Source organism: Ursus maritimus, unplaced genomic scaffold (genome assembly GCF_017311325.1).
Source record: "Ursus maritimus isolate PB19 unplaced genomic scaffold, ASM1731132v1 scaffold_6, whole genome shotgun sequence".
Lineage (NCBI taxonomy): Eukaryota > Metazoa > Chordata > Mammalia > Carnivora > Ursidae > Ursus > Ursus maritimus.
Genome location: NW_024426774.1, coordinates 81,295,286 through 81,310,770, shown reverse-complemented (window position 1 = coordinate 81,310,770; position 15,485 = coordinate 81,295,286). Strand labels below are relative to the sequence as shown.

At 52.0% G+C, this 15,485-nt stretch overlaps 1 protein-coding gene across 2 annotated transcripts in view; it reads left to right on the top strand.

Annotated features, from left to right (window-relative positions):
* TGFBRAP1 (transforming growth factor beta receptor associated protein 1) overlaps nucleotides 1-14,361 on the top strand; it is a 52,138-nt gene extending 37,777 nt beyond the window's left edge. Inside the window, exons 8-11 of one of the 2 annotated variants that reach the window (XM_040623656.1) lie at nucleotides 2,119-2,262; nucleotides 2,826-2,985; nucleotides 5,933-6,366; nucleotides 9,023-11,654. In XM_040623656.1, the coding sequence (XP_040479590.1) occupies nucleotides 2,119-2,262; nucleotides 2,826-2,985; nucleotides 5,933-6,366; nucleotides 9,023-9,199 (915 nt within the window). In that variant the 3' untranslated portion in view covers nucleotides 9,200-11,654. Of the gene's footprint in view, nucleotides 1-2,118; nucleotides 2,263-2,825; nucleotides 2,986-5,932; nucleotides 6,367-9,022; nucleotides 11,655-12,923 lie in introns of those variants that run through there. The other variant, XM_040623657.1, reaches the window with a different exon arrangement.
* Nucleotides 14,362-15,485: the final 1,124 nt, after the last annotated feature.

Here is a 15,485-nt window from a genome sequence, read left to right as displayed (position 1 = left end):
GAAACAAGCCACTAGCCTGCAGCCTCACCTGCCTGTAGTTTGCTCCCTTCTAATACCTCTCCTTGAGCCACCGGAGTGCCAGCTCTTAGGAAAGTTCGGCATCTCAGTCCTTCTGAGATGTACTGTTCTGCATGTCTGTCTGGAGCAGGCCACTTCTATAGAAAGGCAGGAAGCATAGCCAGGTCACATTCTTAGCGTCTTCTGTGTGCGTGCCCCTGTGAATCCCCACGCCCGGCCAAGGGTGGCACTTCTGTTTTTGGTGACTGTCGCCTTGCAGGGCATGGGGCCCCCCCGCCCCATGTGGGGGCCCCCCGCCCCATGTGGGGGCCCCGCCCCATGGGGTGGCCCCACCCTTGTCCTGTCTCTGCTCCTGGCGTGGAAGTTGTGGGTCTGGAGGAAGGAGGGAGCCCTGTGCAGGACTTGCCGTCCTGGAGATTGAGAAGGGACAGCAGGGAGAAAGTGCCCTGAGGAAGCGCTCGGTGGCTGCTGGCTGTGGGGGGTGTGGGGTGTGTGTGTGTGTGTGCAGCAAACTCAGGACTCCTCAGTGAAGCCCCAAGATGATGGGAAAGAGATAATAACAGCATTTCGGTTCTCACCATTGAAAACATACACCTTTCCTTGGCTCCCCTTGGAGACACAGACTTAGCTTTGTGACGCAGGACCTTCATCATAAACGTCGAGTTTTCCGTATGTCGCATCTGCCATTCTACAATGTCTGCTGGCGTATGTTCTCCATGGTGCTGTCTGACCCGGAAGGTCCAAGCCCATGTGCTTCCTGGACTTTTTACTCCATCTTTACTTTGCTCTGTGCACACGCACATATGACATACAGACCCAAAGCTGTCGAAAGCTCTGGGCTCTTCCCAGTGCTGATAGATGGTATCAGCGGACTATTCCCAGAGTTCTGTGTGTCTAAGGTTGTGCTGGGCACTCAACATATGTCTCTCTTTTAAATGCCACAACAGCGTCACGAGGTAGAGATTACAGGTGAGGAAGCCAAAGCTCAGCTTTGGAAACTTCCCCAGGGTCGTATAGTTGGTACAGCACAGACACAGATCCAGGCTTATAGAACTCAGAATTTACACTCGGGAGAGCTGTGCGGTGTGGGGGTGGGTGTGTGTGTGAGTGACAGAGTGAGCACACATCAGTGCCCGGGGAGGAACGGCATGCGTTTACTTTCCTACTTGACCCATCAGCGTTCCCTTGGAAGATGGAATTGCCACCATTCTCCAGGCACAGGAAGGCAGTGTGGGCACTTGCTCCGGGACTGGCCTGGGATCTGCATGGATGAGGCACGTAGTGGGTGTCAGTGGGCTGAGCGCTGAGTTCACAGGATGCTCAGGACTGTACATATTCTGTCACTTACGGTTCAGCAAGGGACCATCCTTGTTCTCAGATGACCTTCATAGTACAAAGGGTAGAGCTTCTTGGGTTGTCCAAACCTGCTACCAATAAATGTTTCTTTCTTTCATTTCTGACCCTTCGAGAAGAAATTCCGGCTAGGGGTATGAAGAGGTTTCAGAGTTTAGGTCTCCCTTCCTGTCTTTGTGTCATGCTCTGGCCTTTGTCAGTGTCCCACCTTGCACTGTTTTCCTGTATCCCATGTTTTTGTTTTTTTTGCAGTTTATTTGAGAGGTGGGGGAGGGGCAGAGGGAGAGAATCTCAAGCAGGCTCCCCGCTGAGCATGGAGCCCAACACAGGGCTCAATCTCACGGCCCTGAGATCATGACCTGAGCGGAAATCAAGAGTTGGACACCTAACCGACTGAGCCACCCAGGCGCCCCCTATATCCCCATGGTTTTTCTGGTTTTTTTTTAAGATTTTATTTATTTATTTAACAGAGTGAGAGACAGCCAGCAAGAGAGGGAACACAAGCAGGGGGAGTGGGAGAGGAAGAAGCAGGCTCCCAGCGGAGGAACCTGATGTGGGGCTCGATCCCAGAACGCCGGGATCACACCCTGAGCCGAAGGCAGACGCTTAACGACTGAGGCACCCAGGCGCCCCATATATCCCCATGTTTTTGACAATTTTACCCAAACATAAATGGGCAGTGCTCGGAATAAAGATAAGGTGGTGTCTTTGAAAAAAGTACTAGCTAAATTGCTATTCTTCTTTCAGGTCGGAGTTCAGGTTTTCACCAAGAGACCTTTGGATGAACAGCAGAGCAGTTTCAGTCCAGACAGTGTAATCACTTGCCTTAAGAAATACCCTAAAGCCCTTGTCAAGTACCTGGAACATCTCGTCACAGACAGGAGACTGCAGGTGAGTGCGTCGGACCTTAGACTAACGTGAGGGCTGCCACGTCACAGTCGTGACTTCAGAGATAGAATTGGACCAGAAAGCCTGTTGGCAGATGGTGCTAACGTAATATTTTAAATGGAGATGTTTTAATGTAGTGTTTTAAATGCCCTGCTCCCTGGAGACTTAGCCCGAACGTGTGGATGGTCTGGAGTACTGGAGGGTTCTGAAGGAGATCGCAGGGACACGCAGCCTTGTCTTTACCCTCCTCTGTTAACTGTCCTTAAGGGAAACGAGAGAAGCTGCACCTTTCTGGAAAATACCTATACCCTGGGGCCCTCACTTCTCAAATGAGAAGCGACCCTTTTATATTTTTTCTCGTGGATTTGAAGTCTACCTTCTGTGTAATGTGGTTTCTGAGATGTTTTCGATCCAGGGAGCGTGTTCTGTTAACTGCCCCCGAGACCCGGCCCCGGCTCGCCTCGCTGGCAGCCCAGCCCGGCTCTCGGGAGCACCCGCGGGCTAGGGGAGCTCCGGCCTCCCGCCTGCAAACGCCGTCTGTCTGCTTGGATCCCCGTGTCCTGCAGAAGGAGGAGTACCACACGCAGCTGGCCCTCCTCTACCTGGACGAGGTGCTGCGGCAGAGGTCCGGCGCCGACAGCGAGGCTGCAGAAGCCACAGAGGCACAGCTGAAGCTCCGGCGCCTGCTCCAGAAGTCTGATTTGTACCGAGTCCACCTGCTGATAGGTGAGGGGCAGCTCACTGTCTCCCCTTGATCCGCTTCCCCCCGCAGGGAGGGGGAGGGGCCGGTGAAGGCTCTGGCATAGCTCCTTGTCTGGAGTCCCAGGGGTGGGGGGACGGATTCCTTGAGCCTCTTTTGGCACAAAGTCAGCCTGCCTAAAGGGTGGGGCGAAGCTTCTCGGGCCTCCACCCTCTAGAAATGGACATGGGCCCTTTAGCCGAGGACACGAAGCTGCCCGGGCGGTTTGGAAGTCTGGGTATCTGTTGAGCATACCTTCATTTAAACTGCCTTATTTGGCTTTGGTGTGCTCGAATCCCAGGTCCTTCTGATGCCACCAGGGTCTGGGCGAGCCTGTGCCAGCTGGCACTGTGCCCAGCAGCCCACTCAGACTGCTGAGGCTCCGAGCCCTGAGCCCTGAGCCATAGGAAGGCGGGCAGGTATCTTGGACGGGAGCCTAGTTTTCATTTCCTTGGGGTGCAGAGTCCATGGTTTTTGTGTTGTGTAAAGCGCCACAAAGCAGCACAGTGCTTACACCTGGTAGAATTAGCTAGCTTCTTGATGTATTTGACATCGTAGAATTTTCAGATTTGTCCTTGCTGGGATTAATAATGTCTTTCTCTTTAACAGCATTGACATTGTTTTTTGACCATTAACTACAGTCCGTTCTCATTATTCGCCATCATTATGTTCTATAAAGCCTCCCCACGGACACTGAACCCTGAATCCTGAGCCATTGCTCCCAGGGAAATACAGGGTCAGGTTCCTGCAAACCGCTGATCACAACATTTTCATCAACCGATCAGTACATAACCTTGTTTTATGAGTGCTTCTATTTAAAGACACCTTACTTACTAGGCATTGTTGATCTGTTAGCACTGAACTCCGAGCCAGCAGAACTCCAGCTCAGGCTGAACGAAGCTCAGCTGACACATGTTTTCTCCGTACGGCACGTCACGGCCGCCTGTGCTTGGAAACACTAGGCCGCACCTCTGCACTGTGCTTGGGGCCCTTTTAAGTGGCAGTGTCACCAACAAAATGCACAAAAATGGAAAACTTGTGGCACTAAGTAAGCCACAGAGAGGACTGTTTGCAGAATGAGGGCTGCCACGAGAAGGCAGCACATCGATCACCTTCCAGGACCTTGGCTGGGAACCAACGTGCACGGCAGGTGGCTTAAAGTTTGTGCCACCCTGCACGTGTCCGCAAATAATCATAAAAGCACCGTGACTTCTGATTTTGGGGTTACACAGGAATTTGGGCAAGCAGGCAAATTGATGAATATAGAATGTGTGAATAATGAGGACTGGCTGTCTATGCCCGGCCCAGGTCAGTATGCTTAGCGTGCATTACGACACTTTCCACACGACCCTGTGAAAGAAGTCCTATTTTTAAGAATCATTTTTATTATTATATTCTGGCCCATGTTTGCACCAAGGCTAACGTCCAGCCATGATGCTCACCAGCTCCCTGGTCACTCACAGTCGCTCTCTCTGCTTATTGGTTGGGGCCCAGGCTCTACTGGCTGTTAAATATTTTCAGTATCAACCGCGACTTAGCCATACTTTACGCTTTTCAGATCCCTTACCGTGGCTCTCGCGCTAGTCATGGTTTGTTGATTAGGCTCTCGCCCAGCTAATGCGTAGAGTACCAGACACCGCAGCGAGGGTAGAGAGGTAGACGTGATTCGGTTCTTGTCCTCAGCGTGACAGGACCTCGGGACAGGGGCTGACCAGAGCTCCATGCGGGGTGGAGGGGAGGGAGCAGGGAGAAGGTGTCTGAGCCGTCTCCAGGGTAAGTCTGGGCTTGCGGGTCAGACCAGATCGGGAGCTTGCAGGAAATGGGGTGTCTGCCAAGGCACTGTGGAAGACCACTGGAAACTCAGGGACGAGTTCTCTCCCGTCGTTAGGTGACTTGGGGGAGGTCAGCGGGCACATGGCGATAGCAGTTCTTGTGCAGCCTGAGAATCTCACGCAAACGGGATGATCAGTGTCAAGAGTGTAGGTCACTACAATGACCTTGTCTTAACTGTCTTTGCACCTCGCCGTGCCTTAAGCCCGGTAGCTACTTAGTGGTTACTTGGTGGCCGTTCCTCATAAGGATGACAGGCGTGCACGCTGCAGCCTCTGTGTTTGCTGCCCTGGCTGCCACACGTGGCAGAACCAGCCCTTGGCTGCAGGCATCTGCTGCGTTCTTCAGGCCCGAGTGTGGTCCGGCTCCAAAGGAATGCCTGTAATCTGAGGGTTAATGTTGGCCCCTGAGATAGGACTTGTCTTCTGAATAGCTTTCACGGTAGGAAAAGATCCTAGGTTATCTTCCTGTGTTATAGAGGGAGTGGGAGGCAAAGGGCCTCTACCAGGAAGACACAGCCCACTAAGGGCAGGGCCTCGGTCAGAACTTTCTGTGGTGGTGTTGTTTTCCTTACAGCCTGAAAACTTAGACTGCAGGAGAAACAAAAGAAGAGCTATAGAGTAATGCCAACAGGGATTTTTAACGATATGAACCCACACTCCTTCACATGAAATATAGCTTAAATTGGAATAAAGGGGTTCACTGCCCTTTTTTGCCAGGGAGGGTTAACGTCTGAATTTAAATCAATGAAGTGCCTTTCTGCTGTAGTTGAAAGATCCCGTACTGGGAAAACAGGAACAATGCTGGATTAATTGGAAGCCTGCAGCCCAGCCACTCATGTTTCACCAGGGCCTACTGAGATGACGGGTCATTTGTTTTATTCAGTCGCTCAGCATTATTAAAAATGTGTATTCTGCAATTAGGCTCTGTAAGTAGGGACAGGCTTCCCTTTTGGGAACACCCAGCTCTGCAGCACGGAGGCACAGGCAAGCCTTGCGCGGACCGTCTAGATAGCCGGGTGTGCCTGCCCTTTCTTAAGTGGAGAGCACTGGGCGGGCCGGGGTGAGCTGGGGCTGGCTCTAACCGCTGGCTGCTGCTGCACAGATAGAATCCGGGGCGCGGGGCTCCCCATGGAGAGCGCCATCCTGCACGGGAAGCTGGAGGAGCATGAGGAGGCCCTACGCATCCTGGTGCACGAGCTGCGGGACTTCCCGGCGGCCGAGGACTACTGCCTGTGGCGCTCTGAGGGCAGGGACCCGCCGTACCGGCAGCGGCTCTTCCACACGCTGCTGGCCATGTACCTCCAGCCCGGCCCCGCCGCGCCCGAGCTGACCGTGGCCGCCACGGACCTCCTGAACCACCACGCAGCCGACTTCGACGCCGCCCAGGTCCTGCCGCTGCTGCCGGGCAGCTGGTCGGTGCAGCTCCTGCGCCCGTTCCTGACCGGGGCCGTCAGGAGCAGTGTGCACGCCCGCAGGACCACTCAGGTGGCTCTGGGCCTGGCCAAGTCAGAAAACCTGATCTACAAGTACGACAAGGTGAGAGCCGGGCCCTCCGGCCAAGCCGGCATCTTGACCCCTGGGGGGCCGTTTTATTTCAGGTAGTTACCTCGGGAAAATTATTCTCTGTCAGTGTTTTTCCTCTGCACCTTCAACACTTCAAATATCTGATTCCGCTCACGTAGAAACTGAGGTACGAGGCAGCAGAGGCGGGAGCTGGGCTGGCAGGTGCCATTCTTCTGCCCTGTTAGACGGCGATGCTTGGGAGAGGCTGGCGCAGCCCGAGCACGTATCCCGTTCCGGGCAGCAACCTGCGCAGGGCAGCACGCGGTCAGTTCACCATCTCAGATGTCTCACGCACTGTCTACGGCTATGCTTTCCATGTCACAGAAGGGGACACTGAGGCCCGGGGAAGTCACACAGCACATGGAGTCCAGACGTGGATTCCAGGCCAGCTCAGAAGCCCACATTCTTGGTCCCCGGCTAGTGAGCTGGGGCTGTGAGAACCAGTGCCACAGCCGGCGTGGCTCTTCGTGGGGTGCAGACAGCCGCCTTTCACGGTGTCCTCACATGGCAGAGAGAGGGCAAGCGCTGGTCTCTCCTCCCCTTTTTTACATTAGTCCCAGGTGTACAACACCATGATTTGGTATTTGTGTGTGTGGTGCTGTGATTGTCACAGTATGTTGGTTGACCTCTGTCACCGCACGAAGTTACAGGCCTTTTTCTTGTGATGAGAACTTTCGAGATCTCCTCCCTTAGCAACTTTAAAATATACAATACGGCAGTATTAACTGTAGACAGCATGCTCCACGGCACATCCCAGGACTTACTTATTTTATAACCGGAAGTTGGTACCTTTCGAACCCCTTCACCCACGCCCCCGGCCTCTGGAAACCCCCAGTCTGTTCTATGAGTTGAGCTTTTTTTAGAGTCTACATATTAGTCAGATCACACAGTATTTGTCTTTCTCTGTCTGAGTTATTTTACTTTGCATGACACCTTCTAGGTGCATTCATGTTGTCACCACGGCAAGATTCCCCTCCTTTTTTATGGCTGAATAGTATTCCATTGTAGAAATATACTGCATTTTCCTTATCCATCGAGGGACACCTAAGCTGTTTTCATGTCTTGGCTGTTGTGAATAATGCTGCAGTGAACATGGGGGTTAGTGTTTCTGGTTAGTGTTTTAGTTTCCTTCAGATAAATACCCAGAAGTGCGACTGCCTGATCACATGGTAATTCTGTTGGTGCTTTTTTGAGGAAACTCCATCCTGTTCTATACCGTGGCTGCACCAGTTTGCATTCCCACCAGCAGTGCATGAAGGTTCCTTTTCTCCACATCCTGGCCCCTTCTCTTCCTCTCCTTGTAATGGCCCCAATCCCATCCTGGGGGCCCCACCCTCTTGGCCTCAGTCACCTCCCAAAGGCCCCAAATACCATCCCATTGAAAATCAGAGCTTCAACATAGGAATTTGGGAGGTAGTGGGGGATATAAACATTCAGTCCGTGACAGTCCCCAGTGTATATCCCCTTCTGGAGACTTCTCTCTTGTGAGGCCCACACTCCCGTGCAGCCAGCCCAGGGATCTTTCCAGAGCGGGAACCTGATGTGGTCCTCCCACGTGGAAGCCTTCATGACTCCCCAGGGGAGGAATGAAAGCCTGGAAGGTCCCGTCTCCCCTCCATTGACCCAGCCCTCCTCCATCTCTCCCTGCTTCCCAGGACATGTGGAACCTCCCTGATGTGACATGTTGTTTCATACTTACTGCCTTTGTACCTGCGGTTCCTTCTGAGATATTCTTAACCTTTCCCTTTGGGCCTGGTAGCTGCCGACTTAAAACCCAGCCTTGGTATTTTTTCCTTTGTGAAAACTTCATATCCCTTCAAGCAAGTAAATCCCCTCCTTTGCCCACCCACACATCCCGTGCACACATCCGTCATCGTCTCTCTTCATTATTAGACTCTGGGTTCTCTGAGGGCGGGGAACTTCACCTGTTTATCTCAGTATCCCTAGAGCCAAGCGCGGCGTCTCAAAGGTGTTGAGGACTGATGAAAACTGGGGAGTACAGGGTGACTTCACTAAGTTGTTTGATCCTGCCGGTGGGCTGGCTTGTCTGGGCTGACACCAGTGGACCGTGCAAAAGGCTTCTCATCTTGCAGAACTATAGTCCTGTTTGTCAGACAGGGTCTGAGGGGGGTACAGCCTGGTTTTGTTAGTGACCTTTAAACAAGTGAAATTATGTTTCTGAGGACCAGGCAGGACTGTGCCACTAATCAACCATATGGCTTTGACATAGTCCTTCATTTGTGCCTTACATTTCTTGTTTGCAAGTGAGAGGACCCGGGAATTGGATCACCTATACGGCCTTACTCGGCTCTGACGTGATAGGCCTTGGTCAGACGCAGAACTCAGAGAACATTCGAGAGAGGGTCTGGGTAGAAATGCCTTGGCCAAGTAAGCAGCAAGTACTTTTTGTGAAATAAGAAAGCAGTTTTATAGCCTTTTTTTTTACTTCTCCAGTTAGTCGGGATGTTTTTGTTTATTTTCGCCTCCAAGATTGTGTTTCGAGAGGTCGATGTGAAAGCAGTCCTCATGAGTAATAATAATCCATGGGGTAATGTGTGTCCGCTCCGGTGTAACTCTAGATGACAGGGTCCTCAGTGTTTCTTTTTTTCTTCTTTTTTTTTTTTTGCAGATGAAGTTGAAAGGAAGCTCAGTTCAGCTCTCGGACAAAAAGGTCTGCCAGATGTGCCAGAATCCCTTTTGTGAGCCTGTGTTTGTTAGATATCCAAATGGTGGGCTCGTCCACACCCATTGTGCCGCCAGCAGACACACGAACCCCAGCTCCCCTGGCCCCGGTGCTCGGACTTGAAGAGGCCCACCCGAGGGCGCGAGGAGGACCCTGAGTTCTTTACCAAGCCTGCTGGGTGCAGAGAGCGGAAAGCCGCTGCACTAGTGTCAGCCAAGACCAAGGAGTGACATCTGGGTGCTGGGGAGACTTCAGTCAATGTGAAACAGGGGCTCTTCGCTGCTGACCACTCCACACTGAATGTATGTGGAAAATCCCGGAAACAGAGACACGTCAGGGTTCGCCCGTCCCGGGACATAGTAATCCAAAACAAATGTCTACTTCGTGAGAAAAATGAGCCGTCCCCATGCCGTCCAGACAAGCTGGACCCCCTACCCCCACCCCGGCACCCCGGTCTTCAGACATGCATTTGCACTGGAAACATTCGCTTCAGGGTGGCACAGAGGTGGACCTACACTGGGCGGGGTGGGGAGCACGGCCTTGGGGGGTTGGGGGTCTGTTTCCGGGATTACCTCGTGGGCTCTGCCTTTGCCCTTAGAAACGGCTGACCTGGGGGTTCCTTTTAGTTCCTGCCTGCTTCCCATCTGGCTCTCAACCCCTAAAGGATTCTGCCTTGTTTACCCGAGCGCCCCCTCTCGGGGAAGTCCGTATGCTTCTGGCTGCCCCGCAAGCGAGGACCCGCTGGAAAGTGCTAAAGCCCCAGGTGAGAAGCTGCTCGGCCCACGTGCAAGAGGACAGGGGACAGGAGGCCTGCGGCAGGTGAGGGCCCAGGTGTCGCCGGTCAGTTCCCGTCCTGTCACACCACCTGCTGATGTGAAACTCCACAACTGACACGTTTGACTAAAAATTGTTATTTGAAGTTCTGTCATCTCTGCAGTTTTTCTCTTCTTTAGAAATTCATCTGTCATATCCATTAGGGACATTTTTTTCCTGTTAAAATGTACCTCCAGCTGACCACTCGGGAAACGAAAAGGGAAACGTTATGAGCACAAGCCACGCAGAATATCACGAGAGGCCGGTTTTAACCTCACACCCGTAGCAGGGCAGGCAGTGGGTGACAGCTGCCCTTGCCTGTGACCGAGACGTCATCTCTCCTGCCGGGTACTTCCGCGCGCCCCGATGAGGAAGTCCAGTCAGGCTGCCTTACCTCCCAGCACTTTACATGCCTGCTCTGAGGTTTCCTGAACACACGGGAGGAGTCCCTCTTGTTCACCACAGACTGGGGATTCGTTAGGTTTCTGCCAAACAGCGCGGAGAAGCCAAAGCTGTCCTTACTTCACTGCCCTCTTTTGGATTTTTTCATTGGGATGAATGATTCTATTAGGAACTCGCACTAGACACCGTAGCCCTGCCGTGACGTGGGGAAAGCAAGCATTAGCGTGTACGTGTCGCAGGAGCGGACCCTGGAACGCAGCCTCTCTCCGTCAGCCCGAGCCTTACAGAGCGGGGGCTGAAGAACTCGTGGTCCCGTCTCGAAACAATGTTCTCCTGTACTAATAATGGTCAGTCTTCTTCTGTGATGCTGAGTGGCCCAAGAAAGCAAAGGCACCCCTGCGTTCTTCCCTAGCCGTATCTCCATCTAAAGAATCAATAATGAAGAAATTCTCCTTGTAACTCAACCGCATACTATGTCAATGGGGACGAAGTCGAAGCCCGGTCGCGAGTCAGACCCCGTGGAGGACTGCTACGGAACGGTTATGCTACCACGCACGTTACCGTTACAACTCGCACGATCGTGTTTCTTCCTCAGAGAACAAGTCCCCAGCGCGTGCAGTGTCGCACTGCTGAAAGCACTGTTGCACTGGACACAAAATGGGTACGATCTGGAGAGCGCCTTGTGATTGCTCATTCCCAGCTTGGGGACACTAGTCTCCGCTCTCTCTGAACACTGGTCAATTTTTTGAAAACGTTTGTCATCCTTTAGAATGACAGGGATTAAAGTCGAGTCGTCTCCTGTGTTCAGAACTGTACCTTGCTCTCCTCTTTCTCTGACTCCCACGGGCCCTTTTCACAAATCAGAATTTTAAAATAAATACATGGTTCTTTCTAAAGGCCTGCTGTTTCGTGACTGTGGCGTTGAGTAGAACAATTAGAACATTGCTCGGTCCTTTCCGTCCATTAGGTTCTGTGTAACCATTCTAGCTAAAACAGCATGAACTGAACCCAGTTGGCATTCATCTTCTGTGGGCAATACTGTTGAATTTTAGGAACTGCCGTTCCCTGTCAGGTATTAACATGTGAGTGTCCTGGATGGCGTGGAGCACTGAGCCTGAGCTCCTGCCCACGAGCTCGGTAAATGTGCTTGCTGAGGTCAGGAGTCCAGAGCGGCTTGGGTGGCCACGGGGTCGCACCATCAAACTGAGGCCTGTCACACAACGAGGGTAGCCCTCGCTTTTTGCTTGCTCCCCTATGGAAACCTTTGTCCTTGCAACTTTATCCTTCACCCCTGGTCGGGTCCCAAATACACAAGATGTACAAATGTAAACTTGTTGATTTTATTAAAATTCTTTTAATTCTTTGTTCTTTCTGTAATTTCTTTTATATAAAAATCATCTTGGCAAAGTGATGGCTTCCACCTGCACAGTACCCAGACGGAGGAGTTCTGGAACTTACTTACCCGGACCTCATGGCTCCTCCCAGCATCTGCAGCCGACATGCAGTGGCCGCCCCTTAAATTCTTTGTTATTACTCTACTGAATTTTAAACGCTCTACTTCTGAATGTATCTTCTGCATATTCTCAAGGCGCTCCTTGACTTTTACCTTCACGTCAGTCGTACCCTAAGGACTTTAGCAGAGGATATTTCTGGTCACTGCTTACATACCTCACCTGGTAGCCAAATGCCCTTAAGTAAGCCTGTGGCCCTTGGATTTCCCACTCTGAACACAGTCAAGAACTAGAACTTTGTCCCCTTTTAAATTTTCCCTCATCCTTAGAATCTTGTTCCTAGGTCTTTGAGAAAGCCTGTTGAATGAATTTCATAGCACGTTCCCGTGTTCCTTTTCTCATTCTGGGCGCTGTGCCAGCCCTGAGGAGAGGCCCTGCCTGCTCTCACCCTAATCTGCACGCCAGTCAGGCTGGGAGATCCCAAGTACGTGTGGGTGATGGTAGAGTGCGGTGTCGGGCCCCATCCATATCTCCAGCTGAAGGAACTGAGGCACAGGTTGGTGGGGTGATTTTTCTTGGGAGGACAAGACCCAGAGCTCTAGCCCCACCCGCAGAGTTCCCCTCCTGGCGCTTCGCCAGCCACCAAAACCAGCAACCAACCCAGGGCTGACTGAAAGCGGTTGTGCCGCTTTCAGAAAGTCACGAAGCAACAAGTTCCATATCCTTTTCTTATTTCTGTATTATATCCTGTGGCTCATTAGCATATCAAAGATTAAAAGGAGGGGGCTCGGTCAGTTAAGCACCCAACTCGATTTCAGCTCAGGTCATGATCTCAGGGTCTTGAGACCGAGCCCCTCGTTGTGCTCTGGGCTGGATGTGGAGCCTGCTTGGGCTTCTCTCTCTCTCTCCCCCACCGCCCTCCCCACCCTGCTCACATGCTCTCAGAATGAATGAATGGGTGCTTAGGCTTACAAACCTGACCAGAAAGGGAAAAGTGATAGATTCACGCTGCCTACCAGAATATGACAAGGCCAAGTGGCTGAGAGAGAAAAAGAGTGTTAATTGATGTCCTGAATGGGACTGTTGGTAGAAGCAAAGACTGGCGCCTGACTCCGTGAAATGGGCTGTGACTCCTGTTAGATTAATTAGATACCGACTAACACCCCATTTGCTCCTTTCAGATCGGTCAGCCTTAGCGTCTGAAATGAAAATGTACAAGAATCTAGACCATATGGACCAGAGGCCCTTTCACCTCAAAAACGGTAAATGGCTGGAGCGCCCTCTAAAAGCTTGTTAATACCTTGTTCAGTGATAAGCACTGGAATTAATGAAGCCTGCTTTTCTTGAGCTTGCAGCCAGGGAGGGGAAACAAATAGCTATCGTTCAGTCTGGAGTCCAGAGCTGTAAATCAGTTAAATGAGACATGCGGCAAGCAGGGGCTCAGAAGCACCACATGCAACTCAACAGGCCAGGTGTGGCTTGAGAAGGAAAATGTCCCCGCTAGACGTGGGGGGCGAGGTCTCGTCGGGCTCTGACACACTCAGCTGGGGGCCGGGGCCAGTCCCATCCCCTAGACCTTGGTGGTGTCTTCTGTAGACGGGAGTTGGAGCTGGGTGGTTTCTGAGGACCCTTGCAGGAAATCAGGGCAGAGGAGTGGAGTGGGTGTGGTCCAGCCTTTGAGACCAAATGCTGCCCCAGAGGATCTTGGGTCTCAGGCTGTGCCCACGCTCTCAGTCCTTCACTGTGAGGGTCATCTTCCTCTAGCGAACGTTTTCCATTGGTCTCACTTGACCAATTTTTTCGTTGGTGTCCCCGACCAAGCTGGGGAGGCAGAGACCCAGCCTCATGTCACTCGGCTTGTGAGCTTTGTTGATACACAGCACATGGCACCATTGGTACCCATCTCACTGACTCATCCTAGCCTCTGCCTCTGTTGTCCACACGCGTCAGTGATTTACCTGGAGCACCCAGTGGGCACCATAAAATCCGCATAGTGGGGGTGCCCTCCCCCTCCCACTCTGCTGTCAGCAGGGTATCAACCCCCACAGCCAGTCTGACGCGTTTGTCAATACATTGCTAATTGACCATCAACTGTTGACTTCAGCTTACAAATAAACCAAAACGCTAAACTTTTGCTTTCTTCAGAATTAGCATTTCCCCAGTCGTACACGTCTAAAGGCATTTGAATTTTTGGTGCTTTCACTTAATTTACAAGACCGTGTTCGTTTTTTTTAGGAGTGAGAGTCAAACTCAATTTTCTGTCAGAAGAAAAGTTAACCATAGTACTAATACGGCTGTATGTAAATATATTTTCCGTGTGTTAGTCTTCTTGCCGTTTTCATGGATTTTTTTTATTATAAAATATACATAAATAAAATTTGCCATTTTAACTCTTTTTCAGTGTACAGTTCGGTGGCATTAAGTGCCTTCACAAGCCCCTCACCACCATCTCCAGAAGTCTTTTCTCTTCCCAAACTCAACTCTGTGCCCATTAAACACTAGCTCCCCACCCTCTTTCCCCCAGGCCCTCAGAACCCCCCTTCTACTTTCTGGCTCTATGAATTAGACTACTAGGGACCTCCTCTAAGTCACAGTATTTGTCCTTTTGTGACTGGTTCCCTGCAGTCAGCATAACGTCCTCAAAATTCACCCATGTAGCGAACGTCCGTATCTCCTTCCTTTCCAAGGCTGAGTAGTACTCAGTTTCATAGCTTTTATACAGTGTATTTCGTTACACAAAGTGTGTGTACATACACCATCTGCCGATATGTATTTTATATAAAATTAGAATTGCTACTTTATATATTCTTATCAACATGGAAGATGTAACGCTGTGACAACCACGGAAAAGTCATCCATTTATCGTCCTGATCTCTTCCGCTGGATTAAAACAGACCCACGAGCAGAGCTTACAGGCGGCCTTATGGGGGCCCTTTGAAAATGGGTTCAGAATCAGCACAGATCTGTGTGAACAGGGAAAGACACAAAGCTTTCCCCATCGTGAGGCGACACCGTTCGTCTGCAAGGGTCCGCGGAAAGCTGGCTCAGAAACAAGGGCCAGACGAGCGTAGACGAGAAAGTGGCCCAGGCGGGCAGCTTCCTACAGGCCAGAGCCCACGCCAGAGTGCTCGAGTGGGGGTGTGGGCATTTCCCTCGCAGGCCTGGGAAGGAAGGTGGGCGCGTGCCTTATCCAGGGTTTTCCCAGCCCTCTTTACACAGCCTTTGCGACGTCAGGGAGGAAGTGGGTACGCCTGCGCGGAGCCCGGTCCTGCCCCTTCTTAGGCTGTTCCTCCAGACAGTGTGGCTCTGGTTCCTGCTTCCAGTAGGTCCCCGAGTGTGGAGTCCGATGATGCCAAATACTGGGTGGGAAGGGGGCATTCTCCTCCTCGCCTTCCTGGGAGAGCAGGAAAGTGACAGCGGGCAGTGTGGACAGCGTGTGTCGTATGTGCCGCGGTCTGGGAAGGTGAGGGCTGGTCTTGCCTACCTCTTCCACACGTGGGCAGCAGGGAAGCTACCGCAGCGAATGGCAAGCAGCCTGTTCCCTTCAGTCAGACTCCTTGCGCTGCCACGAGGAGTCTTGGGACTGGGGAGTTCCAGCATGTTTCTGCACCTACCGCAGACGTCTGTGCTGGGTAATGACAGCAAGGGTGAGGTCACTACAGGGGAAGGGACGTCGGGTGCGCGAGCATCATCTCCGCTCCCCTAATGCCAGGTCATGCAGTTGAGCGGTGGCAACGGGCAGG